Source organism: Arabidopsis lyrata (genome assembly GCF_000004255.2).
Source record: "Arabidopsis lyrata subsp. lyrata unplaced genomic scaffold ARALYscaffold_2, whole genome shotgun sequence".
Classification (NCBI taxonomy): Eukaryota; Viridiplantae; Streptophyta; class Magnoliopsida; order Brassicales; family Brassicaceae; genus Arabidopsis; species Arabidopsis lyrata.
Window position 1 is genome coordinate 11,510,188 of NW_003302554.1, and position 18,406 is coordinate 11,528,593.

At 30.9% G+C, this 18,406-nt stretch overlaps 1 protein-coding gene and 2 pseudogenes across 1 annotated transcript; 1 reads left to right on the forward strand and 2 right to left on the reverse strand.

Moving 5' to 3' along the window:
* Positions 1 to 944: 944 nt before the first annotated feature.
* LOC9324583 lies at positions 945 to 2,701 on the forward strand. The gene is made up of 3 exons (XM_002887007.2): positions 945 to 1,607; positions 1,682 to 2,326; positions 2,439 to 2,701. The coding sequence occupies exons 1-3, from the start codon at positions 981 to 983 to the stop codon at positions 2,532 to 2,534; spliced, it is 1,368 nt and encodes a 455-aa protein (XP_002887053.1). The 5' UTR covers positions 945 to 980; the 3' UTR covers positions 2,535 to 2,701.
* A 7,754-nt stretch (positions 2,702 to 10,455) lies between these two features.
* LOC110224204 lies at positions 10,456 to 12,266 on the reverse strand (annotated as a pseudogene).
* Positions 11,874 to 15,348, reverse strand: LOC9324585 (annotated as a pseudogene).
* Between the last annotated feature and the right edge of the window lie 3,058 nt (positions 15,349 to 18,406).

The following is an 18,406-nucleotide window of genomic DNA, read 5'->3' on the forward strand; positions in this document are numbered from 1 at the left end:
TCAAATTTATAAAGTATAGGTTTCTTGTGATTGACACCATTTTAATCAACATAATCTAAAGAAATTTTGTATTTTGATGCTAATGTGACATGGTTTAATCTACAAAAATCATATTATATACCAAAGAATGTGGATATAATTTGGTGTTAACAAAATAAATATTTGAAGAACAAAAAGTTAAACCAAAAATAACTAGAGTAAAGCTGAAATAGCGGGTTTAAGAAAGCTGTTTATTAGCAACAAAGTTCCTTATAAGAATCAAATTCACCATGTACATAAATATCTTGTTTCCCATTAACAAGAATCAAAGTCAAGAATATTTAAGCAAATCTAGAACAAAGCTGAATTAGCGGTTTAGGTAGCAACAAAAAATTCCTAAAGATCTTCACCATATTGCACTTTATTTTGCTGCAAATCAAAAGGGCTAAGAAAATCAATTTCACAGTGTCCATAAGTTTTCCCCATTAACAAGAATCAAATTACAAAAATATTCAAATTTTGAGTTCCAATATTCAAAGTTAAACAACCAATGAAGAGACCGAGAAACTCGAAAAATGAGAAATTTTTAAACTCAGTTTCAGATTATTATAACTCGAAGGAAGAGTTTGCTAATGACATCATTTGATTTTAATATGGATTCGAACCGTTCATAGCCGAACCGAACCGGAAAAAAACCAAACATCACCAAATTGAAGTGAATTTTATTTAATTCGGTTTAGCATTCCTCATAACTTGTTTTGACTGATCATTAAATAGAGACTGTTCCTTCTTTGGTTTTCACAATGGTCAATGGGAATTATGAACGAGTAATAATTAAAAAGATTTTGGAACTTGGTAATTTTTTTCATCTCGGAATTGGGAATTTTTTTCAGTATAAATTAGCATATATGAACCAAACAATACATAGTTCAAAGATTCTATTTCTTCTCTTCTGTGAGTCTGTCTTATAATTTTTGTTTTGTATTGTTTTCATATCTCAAATGTCAAAGATAAGTCTGAAAATTCTAGTTGATAAAGAGAAAAACAAGATTGTTTTGGTGGAAGCACGTAAAGATTTTGTTGATGTTCTCTTTAGTTTTCTTAAACTCCAAATGGGTACAATCGTAAGATTGGTCAAGAAACAATCTCACCAAGCTTCAGTGTGTTGTTTCAGCAACATTTATCAAAGTGTTTTAGATTTGGAGATTGATAACTTTCTCACTGAAGCATGTAAACATATGCTTTTGTATCCGAGAGGTTTCAACGATCATATATTCCCAAAGCTAAAGCTAAACATCAACGATACCACCGAGGCTTGCAAGTTCTCTATATGCACAAATTGTAAAGAAGGCATTTTGCGCAGTTCGAATAGACGAAAATGTACATGTGGCGAAATGACGGAGATGGGGATAATGACGGAGATGGGGATAGAGACGAAGATGGAAAGCGATGTTGTAGGTTACGACGTTGATGGAGTATTTTTTTATGGCCAACCTTCGTTTATCATTACTGATAATATGGTAGTGCAATATAACTCTACTGATGTGTTTCTTAAAGTGATCAAAGATCAGGGTTATGCGGATGTCGAAAAGTTGAGTGAATCACTTATTGTCATTGGTTCTGAAGAGGTATTTATTCTACTTTGATTTCATTAGGGCTTTATATTTTTCATATTTTGACTCTGCATTTGAACAATAATTAGGTACTCGCCTTGTTGGACTGTTTATTCTCGTCTGACACTCCTTTGACGGACGCTTTCCTTAGGAAACAAAGCTCTTGTAATATGAACAGGTTGCATAAGACAATGATTCATGGTCTACAAGAAAGTGGAAATGAGACAGAATCAGACTTGATAACTTTCAATGTAGTTGTTCGAAAGCAGGACAAGAAGGTTATATATTTTGAAGGCTGTGAAGATTTTGTGAATCTTCTATTTCTAGTTCTTGCTGTTTCTTTGGAATTTGTGTTGGAAACTTCTGGTGATAATGCGGTTCATGGATGTATCGGAAATCTTTTTAGAAGCTTCAAGGAGTTGTGTTGTGACAAAAACACAAGTCTGTCGTCTATGTTAATACTTCCATGGTATTATAGGTGCCAGAAGCAGCTGCTATGTTATGATGATATGGTCCTAGTTAACTTCAGGCGAGTGAAGCGTCCATGCGAGCAATGTGCTATTAATCATGACTCTGCATGTAAAGGGTTTGTGAAAGGAAACATGAGGTTTAGAGTATCAGATGATCTGATCATAACACCTCTGAGCTCAAGCTCGACCATTGGCTATCTAAAGAAGCTTCAGGTGGGTTTAGACGATGTCGACGTGCAAGAGATCAGTATCGGCGAAGTAGAGGTAAAAGACATCTAATTTTTACCAGCTCCTTTTCCTCTCTTGTATCTTGATTTTGTCACATGAACGCTAAATTTGTCTTTTTGTAACCCATTGTGTTCTCTCTTATCTGCAGGTTAACAATGTAATAAGCACTTCTCTTATGACATCAACGGTTTTAACCACTGCTTTATGGAACTTACTCGTGAAGAAGCCAAAAGAAGAAACCTGAATTTAGAGAGTTGAAAAAGAAGTTTGGAAGATTGGTTTATTGATTCCATTTAATTGGCAATTTGGCATTATAGTTGGTTCTTTGCCATCTTTATGTTGGATTTGGAGTTTTTCTTAAAAAAAAAAACAAAAAAAAAACTAAATAGTCTTTGTTTAGGGAATCTTAAAGAACTAAATATAATAGACCCTCAAATCTAATGTTCAATTTGATATATTAAGGCAGATATCTCTGTTTTATTAACATGTGATAGGTAGATTGAAGATACGTGTATTGTAAAACAATAACAAAACCATATCTCAATACTAAAGCGTGTGTCGATCTATTATATATATGTCATAGTATGTGACGATTGAACTCTATTCTCTATACAATATGTTTCGGTCTCTTACTATGTCATGAGTTTATGGATCAATTCTAAATAATATGACAAGTTAGTGGCACTTATCTTTGATGATAGATTTGGATCGAAGATGATATTAGAAAGTGGAGACGTTGCCTGAAAATGGAGACGGTGTCGATGAGGTTTCAACAGAAATCTCTTTTAGCTCAGACGGATAGGATTTCGTGTTAACTAGGTGATTGCCCGCGCAAATGCGCGGGAATAATGTTGTGTGAATGGTAAAATCATGTGAAATAAGAAATTGTTTAGGTGTTACTTGGTAGTTTAAGAAAAATATGGTAAATTGTCTAGGGTTTAGTGTGGTAAAATATGGAAAATGATGAAATTAAAAAAATTCAATAATATTATAAATGCTAAGAAAATAATAATAAATCATCTTTTAAAACTGTTCACCAAGAAAATAAGAAATCAACGAACATCATCACTCCATGGCATTCTCCTTGCGTGTGATGATAGGTACTTGGTCGTTTTCAGGATTCCTGACATTCGATTTAGAACACCATAAACAGTGAATGTCCAGTCGCCAACTTTAAAGTTTTGATTGTAAACGGGAAAAAAAAAATAATTACCAACAAAGCATCTCGTCGGTAATACTGAGATCCGGATTCAACATAATCCTCGTACTTCGGTAACGGTTGTACATCTCCACCTATGTTCCTGTGATAGCTCTAATTTCACAAACTTGATAATACATATCACTGTGTTACGTGAACAATGCTTCCATAAGTCATAGAACTCGACTGCAAGGTCACCCGTTAAACGACACTCTAGATGGATACACCTAATTTTAAGATTTGAAGAAGTCATAAGACTTTATATTCTGGTTTAAATCTTTATAAAAATAGTGACTTACTCAGTATCACGTAAACCAAAGTACAGCTCAAAATATCTTCCTTGAGAATGTTCCACGGAAGGAACAAAAATCAACTCTCTCACGATGACAATTTTGCCAAAAACATCTATGAAACACACATGAATAATACAGTCAGAACATGAATCGCAAATAAACTCCAAAAGCACAAATAAATTCATAAATTAGGCTTACCAACGCAAATATTCGGATTAACAATACCACTCAATATACTCACAAACTCAGTTAGATTGAAATAGGTTCTACTGGAGCACATATTAATACTTTGCACTAAGGTGTCCGAACGAAACACAATCTTGAATCTATGCGGTATTGGTCTCAATATGCTTTTAACACGTGATACATCAAAATTTTTAATGCTCACCCACTCATCGATTATCAATCTTGAAAGATAATTATCAATTAATTCATCACGAACAACGGCTTGGATTTGGGTGAACTGCAAATAAAACGTTAAAGACAAAACCAATTCAATTTAATATCGAAAACATGTATAGAAGGTAAGTTATCAAAAAACTAACATGCTCGTCACCCAAAATCATATTGAGCTCTCTACCCGAGCCACGCGAAACAGACAAACAATTCAAAATCTTCATCGAGACAGACCACTCACCCATGTTAGGGTTAAGAGACGCAATATGAAAATAACCACCATCACATGAATCAGAGGTAAAAGGTATCATTGTAGAACCCATATCAAAAGATTACGCGGCTAAACAATCCAATGAGGTATAAACGCACAATGCGTATATGTAGACCTAACGATTATTTGGAAAGAATATAAAAATAGAAAATATATATTAAAAACTAAATCAGAAAATTAACAAAAACGAATATTGATTAAACGATATAGAATTTATCCATAAGATTAATAAATTAAGTTTAGAAAAAAGAAACTAAATCTCAACAGTTAAACTGAAATATATACTAACGAAATTTAAAGGTAAAAATATATCACTCTATTATCAACACCATAATAATAATATATACAAATAGTGTAAGTTATCGTGCATAAACGGTAAAATCATGAGAGATAAAAGAATATTATAAATGGTAAGAAAATAAGATGCCAATCATAAAAAAAAAACAAAAAACAATAATTTCAAGACAATAAGAAAACAACGAACGTCATCATTTTATAGCATTCTCTTTGCATGTGACGATAGGTACTTCGTCGCTTTCAGGATTCCTGACACCCGGTTTATAACATCAGAATCAGTTAACGTTCCGTCGAAAATTTTAGAGTTCTGATTGTGGACGACAAAAAAAATAAAAAAGTAATTACCAACAAAGCATCTCATTGGTAATACTGAGATCCGGATTCAACATAATTATCAAAAACTCATCAATCAATAAATGATTTCTACATTTATCAAAAGCTCTTTCATTAGACTCCAGAAAATCGTTATTTTACTCATGTTTTTTGTTATCTTTGTTATAGCCAAACTCATATTCAGTAGATGATTTATACGCTTATCAAGAACTCTTTCATCAGACTTCAGAAAACCATCAACTTTGCTCCTTTTGTTTTTTTTTTTCTAATTATAGTTATAGCCAAAATCATAAATCAGAAAGTGATTATGCTCATTTTTTTGCTCATTTTTTTGGCTGCAAAAAACCGTAAATTTTGCTCATTTTTTTGGCTGCAAAAAACCGTAAATTTTGCTCATTTTTTTGTTATCATGGTTATAGCCAAACACATAAATCAACAAATTATAGAAAAGTATCTATTTTGTTCCTTTTTATTGTTACAATTGTTATAGCCAGCAGAAAACCGTCAATTTTTTTTTTTTTGTTATCATGGCTATTGCCACAAACTCATCAATTAGCAAATGATTTCTCTGCGAATCAATAACTTTAACATCAGGCTGCAAAAAATCTTCAATTTTGATCATTTTTCGTTATAAAAGTCATACTAAAACTTTTTACTCAGCAAATTATTTTTACGTTTACCAAAAGCTCTTTCATTAGACTGCAAAAAACCGTCAATTTTTTCTTTTTTTTTTTTGTTATCATGGTAATAGCCAAACTCATCATCTGCAAAAGATTTATACGTTTATCAAAAGCTTTTTCATGAATCTGCAGAAAACTGTCACTTTTGCTCATTTTTTCTTTATCATTGTTGTAACCAAACCCATCAATCAACAAATGATATCTAGGTTTATCAAGATGTCATTCATCGGACTACAGAAAGTCGTCGATTTGTCTCTCTTGTTTTTTTATTATGGTTATAGCCAAAATCATCAATGAACAAATCATTTTTATATTTACCAAGAGCTCTTTCATTACGTTACAAAAAACGTCAATTTCGCTCCCTTTTTTTTTGTTATCATGGTTATAGCCAAAGTCATCAATCAGCAAATTATTTTTACATTTATTGAAAGCTCTTTCATTAGGCTACAGAAAACTTTCAAGTTCGCTAATTTACCGTTATTATGGTTTTTGTAAAACTCTTCAATCGGCCAATAATGTTTACGTTTATCGAAATACCTTTCATCAGACTGCCAAAAATCGTCAACTTTGCTCTTTTTTGTTAGACTGGTTATAGCTAAACTCTTAAATCATCAAATGATTTCTACTTTTATCAAAGATCTCTTTCATCACACTGCGGAAAGCCGTCAATTTTGTTTTTTCATTTTTTGTTATCATAGATATAGCCAAACTCATCATCAATAAATAATTTCTACGTTTATTAAGAGCTTTTCATGAGCTTGCAGAAAACTGTCAATTTTGCTCTTTTTACGCTATTATTTTTATAGCCAAACTCATCATTCAACATATGATTTATACGTTAATCAAGATATCATTAATCGGACTGCAGAAAGCTGTCAATTTTATTTCTCTTGTTTGTAATCATGGTTATAGCCAAACTCATTAATGAGCAAATAATTTTAACGTTTATCAAGACCTCTTTCATTACGTTGCAAAAAGCCGTCACTTTTGCTCCTTTTTTATTATCATGGTTATAGCCAAACTCATCAATCAACAAATATTTCTACGATTATTAAGATCTCTTTCATCGGATTGCAGAAACCATCAATTGTGCCCATTTTTTCGTTATAATGGTTATAACAAAACTCATTAATCTGCAAACGATTTATACGTTTATCAAGAGCTCTTTCATTAGACTACAGAAAACTGTCTATTTTTTTTTGTTATCATGGTAATAGCCAAACTCATCATCTGCAAAAGATTTATACATTTATCAAAAGCTTTTTCATGAACCTGGAGAAAACTGTCACTTTTGCTCATTTTTTCCTTTATCATTGTTGTAACCAAACTCATCAATCAACAAATGATATCTACGTTTATCAAGATCTCTTTCATCGACTATAGAAAGTCGTCAATTTTGTCTCTCTTGTTTTTTTTTTTATTATGGTTATAGCCAAACTCATCAATGAACAAATAATTATTATGTTTACCAAGAGCTCTTTCATTACGTTGAAAAAACGTCTATTTTGCTATCTTTTTTTTGTTATCATGGTTATAGCAAAAGTCATCAATCAGCAAATTATTTCTACATTTATTGAAAGCTCTTTCATCAGGACATAAGAAATCGTTATTTTTCTCTTGTTTTTTTTGGTTATCAATGTTATAGCTAAACACATCAATCAACAAACAATTTCTACGTTTATCAAGAGCTTTTTCATGAAGCTGAAGAAAACCGTCAATTTTGCTCATCTTGTTCTTTTTAATCATGATTGTAGCCAAACACATATATCGGAAAATAATTTTTATGCTTATCAACATTTCTACATGAGGCTGAAAGAAACCGTCAATTTTGTTCTCTTATTTTGTTATCATTATTATAGTCAAACTCATCAATCGGCAAATGATTTCTAAATTTATCATTAACTCTTTCATAAGGCTGTAGAAAACTGTCTATTTTGCTCTCTTTTATTGTTATCATTGTTATAACCAAACTCATCAATCAGCAAATAATTTATACGTTTACCAAAACCTCTTACATTAGACAGTAGAAAACCGTCAATTTTGCTCCAATTTTTTTTTTTATGGCTATAGCCAAAGCATCAAACGGCAAACTTCTAAGTTAATCAATAGCTCTTTTGTTAGGCTGAAGAAAACTTTTGAGTTTGCTAATTTACATTTATAATGGTTATTGTAAAACTCTTCAATCAGCCAATAATTTTTATGTTTATCGAGAGCTCTTTCATCAGACTGTCAAATATCGTCAACTTTGCTCTTTTTTCTTTTGTTAAAATGGTTATAGCTAAACTCTTCAATCATCAAATGATTTTTACGATTATCAAAGATCTCTTTCATCAGACTGCGAAAAGCCGTTAATTTTGCCTTTTTTTTTTAAATCATGGATATAGCCAAAATCATCATCAATAAATGATTTCTACGTTTATCAAGAGTTTTTTCATGAGCTCGCATAAAACTGTCAATTTTTGCTCTTTAGTTTTGTTATATCCAAACTAATAAATCAATAAATAATTTTTACATTTACCAAGAGCGATTTATTAGGTTGCAGAAAACCGTCGATTTTGCTCCTCTTTTTATAATTATCATGGTTATAGCCAAACTCATCAATCAACAAATGATTTCTACGTTTATCAGGAAACACCTTCATCAGGCTACCAAAACCGTCAATTTTGCTCATTTTTTTTGTTATTATTGTTATATCGAAACAAATTAATCAGCAAATGATTTCTACATTTATCAAGAGCTCTTTCATTAGGCTGCAGAAAAACTGTCTATTTTTCTTTTTTTTCGTTATCATTGTTATAACTCAACAATCAGCAAATAATTTTTATGTTTAGCAAGAGCTTTTTCACTAAACAGTAAAAAACCGAAAATTTTTGCTCTTTTGTTTCTATCCTGGTTATAGCCAAACTCATCATCAGCAAATGATTCTATGTTTATCAAGAGCTTTTTCACGAGCCTGCAGAAAACCATCAATTTTGCTCTTTTTTTTTTGTAATTAAGGTTATAGCCAACTCATCAATTGGTATATGATTTCTACATTTATCATGACCTCTTTCATCAGGCTGTAGAAAACTGTCTATTTTGCTCTCTTTTACTGTTATCATTGTTATAACCAAACTCATGAATCAACAATTGATTTCTACGTTTATCAAGAGCTCTTTCATTAGACAGTAGAAAAATGTCAATTTTGCTCCTATTTTTTTGTTATCATGACTATAGCCAAACTCATCAATAAGCAAATAATTTCTAAGTTAATCAAGAGGTCTTTCATCAGGCTGCAGAAAACCTTCAATTTTGTTCATTTTTCGTTATAATGGTTATTGTAAAACTCTTCAATTAGCGAATGAGTTTTACGTTTATCGAGAGCTCTTTCATAAGACTGCAGAAAACAGTCAACTTTGCTCTCTTTTTTTGTTATCATGGTAATAGCCAAATTTATCATTAGCAAATGATTTCTACGTTTATCGATAGTTTTTTCATGAAGTTGAAGAAAACCTACAATTTTACCCATTTTTCGGTTATAATATTTATAGAAAAACTCTTCCATCGGCAAATAATTTCTACGTTTATCAAGATCTCTTTCATAAGACTACCAAAAGCTGTCAATGTTGCTCTTTCTTTTTTGTTATTATGGTTATAGCTAAACTCATCATCAACAAAAGATTTCTACGTTTATCAAGAGCTTTTTCGTGAGCCTGCATCAAAACCATCAATCTTGCTCATTCTTTTCGTTAACATTGTTATAGCCAAACTCATCAATCCTCAAATAATTTATATGTTAATCAAGATCTCTTTCATCGGACTACAGAAAGCCGTCAATTTTGTCTATGTTATACTGTTATCATTGTTATGGCTAAACTCATAAATGAGAAAATAATTTTTACGTTTTTTAAGAGCTCTTTCATTACACTGTAGAAAACCGTCACTTTTGCTCCATTTTTTTGTTATCATGGTTATAGCCAAACTCATCAATCAGCAAATGATTTCTACGTTTATCAAGATCTCTTTCATCAGACTTCAGAAAACCATCAACTTTGCTCCTCTTGTTTTGTTATCATGTTGATCAAGTTAAACCGGTTGGACCAGGTTTTCAATTTCAGTTAGAAATTAATAATAAAATTTTGTATCTTCTGCAGGATGAAGGTTTTTTTCTAAAGTAACTTAACTATATTGTAGTTTTTTTGTCAACAGTTATCAAATAATTTTAATATTAATTTTAAAATAAAATATACATGATGGACCAACCATTATATATCGGAATTTAATTGACCAATTTTGAATCACTAATGATCTTGACTCATTTTCTATTCCGTATACCAATGCTCTCAACTGCGACCAATGTCGTATCTCCTTCCATTGCAACATTGTATTGCTTCACTATATAATTCACCATGGCTGATTCCGGTTGATGATAACACAAAGACAAAGCAAAAGTGATATCAGAAATGTGACTCTCAAGTAAACCGGAAAATCCAAAAAATTAATACTTATATATATTGTTGCCTTGAACACAAAGTAATAAGATTACCTTTTTGACATATCAAATTTTCGGAAAGTCAACTTATATTATTTTCTTTTCATAAAGATTTGTTAAAGTTTTAAATATTTTCAATCACGATAGAGATAAATGGCAGCTTTAATTATTCTTTTAAAAATTAAATAATTTGAAATATATATATATCTTATGTAGTGTGTTTCTTTCACTTCAGCATGACTTTCATTAGTCTCTGGTGACGGCTGAAACGACTCGTCTCGAGCTTCTGCCGTTGTCTTTTATTCAAATTGTTTATTTTACTAAGTACAAAAATCGACTTGGCTTCCTCTGTTGAGTTAATCAGAGTCACGCCCTATATATAAATTAGTCTCCCATCTTCCACTATTATTTTATATGCTTCTCTCTCCATCTGCGACTATTATTTTATATGCTTCTCTCTCCATCTGCGTGTTTCAAAGAAACACAGAGGTTATTGAGTATTCAAGAGTTATAGCTAATCATTATGGTCGAGTCAAATCAGATAAAAAGCTCACCAGTCCCAAGCATCTAATGCATTATTTTTGCAGAACACTTCTCGGGTGTTTCTCAAGATTTACATCTTTGCCGTCTCCTATATCCAACATTTAGTTTCAAATCAGTGAAAACAGAGTTTAGAACACATTCAAGATAGGAGGATCTGAAGATGGATATTGGATCTAAGTCCGTACCGGTAAAAGAATGGATGTGAGCTCTTGCTCGCTGACCAGACATCATAATAGAAGTGCAAGTTGTGGCCATAACGATGATGTGGGTCAATCTGTAATTTCAAGAGAGGGGTCATTATATTAGATGGTCATTAGATTATAATAGATCAACGAAACCAAAAGGAACTAATGTGCTTGTGGCCCCAGATGTAGTTATTAATATATCGGCCCTCCTTTTTCTAAAATTCTCTTATAGCTCAACTGGTTAAATGCTGGCCAGAAAGAAGTGCAAGGTTGAGGGTTCGAGTCCCACACTTGCAGTAATGCTTTAACAATTTTTTTGAGAAGAAATTAGGCCTCTCTTTTTTTCTAAGCTTGTGGCCTTCAAAATGTTAGAGCCGGCTCTGGTCATTAGATTATAATAGATCAACGAAACCAAAAGGAACTAATAACTCTTGATCTTGTGTTTTGCTACTAAACACATAGATTTGTTTCTTCACATGTACTTAGCTTGTCTTTGATAAAAAGTTACAAAAAGATATGGGGACTTATAACTTCAAGCCAATGCTAAAGAGCTAATTTTTGAGTCTTTTCATCTTTAGATAAGCCTTTCCCAACCTAAAGAGTGAGATTCACGTTGGTTTTTCATAATAAAGAGAGATATAGATATACTAACAACACCTTGAGTTATAAGTAAACAGAGATAAAATGATGTCAGACGTTAGCACCTCGTTTTCTAGCTCGCGCCCATTTCGAAACATCGCCTCATGTTTCTCTTCTTATTAAAAAAAAAAGAACATAGCTCAAATCCAGAGCATCACCCTCTAGAGTCTTCCACCTACAACATTTCAAGCAATACCAATTAGGGTTAGTCTAAACATCTTTAAAAGAAATTAAAAAGAAGAAGATGGATCAAGTAACTCACCAGAGCTCCTCAACAACGATGGCACAATCTGCAAAATTCCTTCTGGTCATGTAACTCTTGTACACCGTTGTAACGTAGTTGCAGCTGCATCAAGTTCGGTGAGATCTCTTACTATCCATAAATATAAAAAAATAATGGATCCACCGATAATGTAAAAGAAGATACTTAATTGATGCATACGATATTAGATCTCTTAGGGTATTGATAAAATAAAGAAAAAGAAGGAGGAACAACTTTTCAATAAATTAATCTGGCACTAACGAATCCGTATATTGCACGATCAAAAGCAATCTCAAAATATTTTAAACCTAATAAAAATTGCGTAACCTAAAAACAATTCACTCAACTTTTTGTTTCAAGAAAGCAAATATCCTAAATAAAATATCTATATTTTTCGTATGAACCCATCCCTGGATGTAACAGAATCATAAATATGAAAGACAAAATGAAAATATTATTTTAAATATACGAAATCACAAATTATTTAAAACAAAACAAAAAGAACCAAAATCTCAAATATCAAACAACTTAATCAACTGATCATTCACAACCAGAGAAATCAATGTAAAAGTAGAAATACACCAATATGAAAACACAACCACTAATAAAAAACAATGATACCTCTACAATCTCAACTTTGAACTCGTCTTGGATAGCCGCTCATAGAGAAAAAGGATCAAACAAACCCTAATATTTTTGGAGAATTTATGCTTGACTAAAAAAAGAGAAATACCACGTTTACAAACTCTAAAACGTGGAAACATTGGAACCTTAATCTAAATTATAAATCCATAATGAAAACAAATTATATATAAAAGATCGAATATTACCTATCCACCGGTTCATAAAAGATCGAGTATTACCTATCTCTATATATATATATAAAACTTAAAAGAAGGAAAACACTGGAATGTTTAAAATATTCTCATCTCTAATACTTACAAAGTAGTATTAATAACAATGTACAAATGATATTAAGTATGATTATGCAAAGAATAATCATTTTCCAAGAGCATGACCAATAATACTTTAAGATGAAAAAAAAAACAGAGCAGAGTTGAGATGTAATACATACCGAAACTCCATTTGAGTTAACCTAGGGAGAAGAAGAAGAAGTCGTAGTTATTGAGATGTAATACATAGCAACATCCCTCTTAAATGGAAGATCAGGTAATGGTAACTCAAAATTCAAGACTTGTATCGCTTGTTTTATCGAAGGTCTCGAGCTTTTTTATCAGGATGAGCACACCACAACCCTAAAACCAGAAGACACTCAGCTTCTTTATTATCGAATTCATTACCCTATTTCTCATCAACAGACGAAGTCATCACTTCTTGTTTTCCATAAAGTTTCCAAACTTTCTCCACAAGACTCTTCTCATTACTCTCTGAATCACTGTTATCTTCTTGCGTTCGTTCCAGCGATTTTCTCCCTGTGACAATCTCTAGTAAAACAATTCCAAAGCTATATATATCAGACTCTTTACTCGCACTTCCTTTCGTTACATATTCATGTGCCATGTACCCAAAAGTTCCAGCCAATCCTGTTGTATGGGAACCATGTTCATGGTTCATAACCCGAGCCAAACCGAAATCACCTAACTTTACATTGAAATCACTGTCAAGCATTATATTGCTTGCTTTGATGTCTCTGTGCAGTACACATTGATCCCATTCTTCATGAAGATAAAGCAGAGCAGAGGCTAAACCAAGAGCTATCTTGTACCTTATGTCCCAAGAAAGTAAATGGGGTCTTTTGCCAAAGAGGTGGGAGTTCAAGCTACCATTTAGCACTAACTCATATATCAGCAAGAACTCGTTTTTTTCATTACACCAACCAATGAGTTGCACCATGTTTCGATGTCTCAGTTTGCTGATGATCTTAACTTCATTTAAAACTCTTTCTTTCTCTGCCTTGAATCACCGGATAATTTCTTCACCGCAACCATTGTATTGATTTCAATCAAATTTCCTTCATAAACCGCTCCAAATCCTCCTTCACCTAGCTCTCTATGGCTTGAGAATCTGTTGGTTGCTCACACAAGATCTTTATAAGAAAACTTTCTTGGTCCTGCTTCCCTTTCAAGATCTTCGTTTATCGATATCATGTTTGTTATATCTCTGTCTTTCTTTTTTCTTTGCTTCCGTGACCAAACCACCACGATCGTGTGGACCAAAACTATCAGTAAAACAAACCCGGAAACCGAAATGCCAACTACCAATCCTATCTTGCTATCGGCTTTCTCGATATCCAAAGTTGAACTGAGCTCCCATGATAAAAGTCTATGTTCCTCTGTGTTTGTTCCAGCAGCAGCTATAAACCCGAACATTACTTCTGATGGTTTGCGAGGTCGATGATGTAAGAAAGGCTTGAACTCTCCTTAGGATCAGAGGTTGTTAGCTCATAAGCCCAAGTCACACTTAAATTCTTAGTCACAGAATCATAAGAGATCTTTGCATGACCAATATCTTGGCTGTGTTAGCTTGCATTCCAACGTTTTCAACATCGATGTGTTCTTTCCACACATCCAACCTGCAAACAAACGTAAAAATAATTAATATTTCAATTTGAAGAAATCAGAATCTATAAAAAATTAAATCATGAAATCAGTGTCATCTCAACATGAAGAAAACAATCATAATCATTCCATAGTAAATTCGATTCATTAGAACCAAAACAATACAAAATATATATATTATCAAAACTATATGTTTAGGTTAACGAATATGAGTTTTAATGGTGTGGCCGAAGCTCTATATTTATACCTTAATATCTAGGGCAAACCGTCATAATTATTTCTTAAATTTTAATTTTTAAAAATTAGAAATTTTCTTGATAAAAATATTCGTAATATATTTAGAATTTACCTTACTATTTAAAAAAAAAAAAGAAAACGAAAATTCCGTATTCTAAATCAAAATTGAAACAATCAAACCCTAAAGTTTTCTCTCACGATTACAAAAATTTTTTAAAGCGATTGAATTACTTAAAAGCCCAATATCTATTTAACAATTTCATCACGATAGACATACCTATGCAATCTCGACCGATCTCGTTTTAGAGAACTCTGTTTTTCTCGAGCTTCAAAAGAGACCCAGTATATTTTAGAAAGTAAATTAATTAATGTTAGTTTCAAAAAAACAAAAAGAAAATCATATAAATAATTCATAATAAAATACAAATATATATAGTTAGATTAGAGATTACCTTCTCGTAGTCATCTAATCCCACACATTCCCTTTCTCTTTCCTTAACAGTTTCCCATATCAAAGACTCAATATGCCTCTCTAGCTCATCAATCTTCCCGTTCCCATGCTTCTTAGTCCCGAACACAACATATCTTGCAACCACAATTTTCAACAACATTACATTATATATGTTCATTCACTTAACTTGATATATTATATAGAGAAATTATTTTGAATCCACTTACGTGAACCCATTGAGGTGAAGAGGATGTTGTTGTGAGTGATGGCCTTTTGAAGACATCTAAGCTTAGGTGTAATTTACCCCCGTCGAGTACGTGTACACTATCCCTAAACATCATTTTTTCAATAAAATTACTCATACAAAATAAATATATAATAAATTCTCAAAGCGAACTTAGAAAAACGGTGAGAACCAAAAAAAAAAATCTTAGTTTCTCTCAGTCAGCACAATTGATCATAAATTATTAACGATCCACGCGTGATCATAATCCAAACACTGTACATAACAGAAAGAAACACAAACATTTAAATAGGTAAATAGATGTAAAAATACCTTTCCAAACCTCGTTCTGTTATCATCAACACCACTTTCGTCCAAAAGCTTTGTCGATAGAACCTCCCACGCTCTACAAAACTGAAACACATACCAAAAGAATCAAATCAGCAAAACAATAAATTAACAAACTAATGTAAAAAATAAAACAAACAGCAAAGAATATGCACACGACCTCTAAAGGTCCATGAAAACAATATATGCATGACAAACAACTCGATTTATCAAAATCGTAGCTGTATAAAAAAACCATAATGGTGAAAACTATCTAATGGGCACAGAAAAAATAATACCTAATTCTCTGGCCGATCAACAATATATATAGCTTTAAGATTAGGGCAAACATCAATTATTATCTTAAGAAATTTAACTTTTTAATTAGAAACAAAATCAGAAAACTAACAAAAACGAATATTAACTACTAAGATATAGAATTATCCAAAAAATTAACAAATAAATTTAAGCTAAGATTCCATAATCATTAAAGTCGAGACATTATGACATCCGTATCCCTAACGATTACACTATAAAATAAAAAAATTTAAGGGTGATTAAGACTAATCATCTCAAAACACGTTTAGACTTATATACCCTTAACAATTAAGAACAAAAATTTTCGAAATTGAGGGTGTTTGAGACATTACTATAGAGATCAACACACGATTAGACTTATATACCCCTAATTACGAAGAAGAAGAAATTTCGAGAAGAACAATTCATTAAGGGTGTTTAGGACAAATCATTCTAACTTTTAACCACAGGCCTCCAATGCCCTAACTTTCAATATGGTGCGTTTCTACTTCTCAAATAATTATTGTAGAGATAACGAGTTATGAATAAAGAGGCTTCGAGAATTATTTTCTCTGTTATTGATGTATTCCATAAGATATAAGATACATATAGAGATATAATCCTATACTAATATTTGGGAAGTACATTCTAAGGATCATAACGTTGATTTTGTAAGAAATTACAATATATGCCATTAGATAATTCTAATCATAATCATTTTATTTCATGTCACTAATATATATTAACGGGTCAACGGGTCAAACGGGTTTAAAGATATTAAAAGATTTTGTTATATGTAATTCGAATTTATAAAGAAAATGTTATTTTGAGTTATAGTAATCATATATTAACGTCCTAAGTTATTAATAAATTATTCAAAAATGTTATATACTAATCCATTATTCGAAAATGTTATTGAAAATGATATATCATTGAATTTTTTTTATATAATTCGAATTTATAAAGAAAATATTATTTTTAATTATAGTAATCATATAGTTAGAAAATGTTATTGAAAATGTTATATACTAATCCATTATTCGAAAATGTTATTGAAAATATTATTGAAAATTGAAAATGTTATTGAAAATTGAAAATGATATATCATTGAAAATGTTATATAATTCGAATTTATATAAAAAAAGTTATTATTCACGTATAGAGTTAAGCAAAAGGTATATTATTCGAATTATATCTAAACAAAAGGTATTATTCGAATTGGTGTATTACTTCAATTCGTAATCTTTGAAAATATTTTCAGTTTCCTTAAAATCTTTTATCATCAATTATTGATTTCGTTTGTTATATTATGTTTCTTATAATTTAAAATTTTGTTTAGCTTAATCACGCATGGATATAATCTGTAATTCAGTTTCCTAAAAATCCTTTAAAATATATTTTCAAATCTTTTTGTTATATATGTTATGATTCTAGATTCCTACTAATCTAGAATATACTTTTTACTAACTATTGTCTAACTAATTTAATCTAACTAATATATTTCCAGATCACCTAGAAATATGAGTTAAGTTAAATTATTTTGGAAAACATATGAATTAAAATTGTTCCCATCATGATTTAAAATTAAATAACAAAATACATAACAAAATCCATATTCTATATTTCTAATATGATTTTAATACTAAACTAAATTTCCGGGAAAAAAAAATTCATAGTTATAGGAATATATTTGGTAAGATTGCAATCTTTCGATATTTTAGCAAATACAATTTAAACATAACTACAAAATATGGAATATAATCCTATCAAATAACAAAATTACGGAATGCTGATTTAAAATTTTTTATACATTAAATTGAAGATTAAATTGAGATATTTGAATTTATGAGAGCATATTCCTAAACATAAACTAAATATTGATGTATTCTTTTCTAACTTAAAAAAAAATAACAATGCATAAGCCGACCTTTTTTTATTATATATAGAGCATTTCATTTTTATCATTCTAAATAACCTAAAGTTACTCCAAAAAAATTGCTCACAAAAGACAAAAAAGCAAAAAATGGTTGTTGGATTCATATACCACAACGACATTTCAAAACAAAGTGGCACATCCAGGTCAAGATCCTCCACCCATGGAAGCAATATACAAAGCATACCGTAGATGAATATGTAAGTCTCTAAAACTATAGTATTGATGAACTATCTATATATACATTTTTGGAACACTTTTAGCAAATAAATTCTGGGGTTGGGAGTATTTACAAAGAATGCCATTGGCATTTACTATTACTTTTACAAAATTTAAATAAAAGATATTAACCAAACAATATCTTGCCTAATTTGTTTCTAAAAATCTCTACACAATCTTTCCATATATCTTCAAAAACATTTATAGCAAATATTTATATTAACATTTTACATAGCAATAAAAATACTAATTTATAATAATCAAAATATTCACATAGAAAAATCAAATACACATACAGGAAAAAGAACTATATCTATCATCATTTAAGTCGTTGCTTTATTT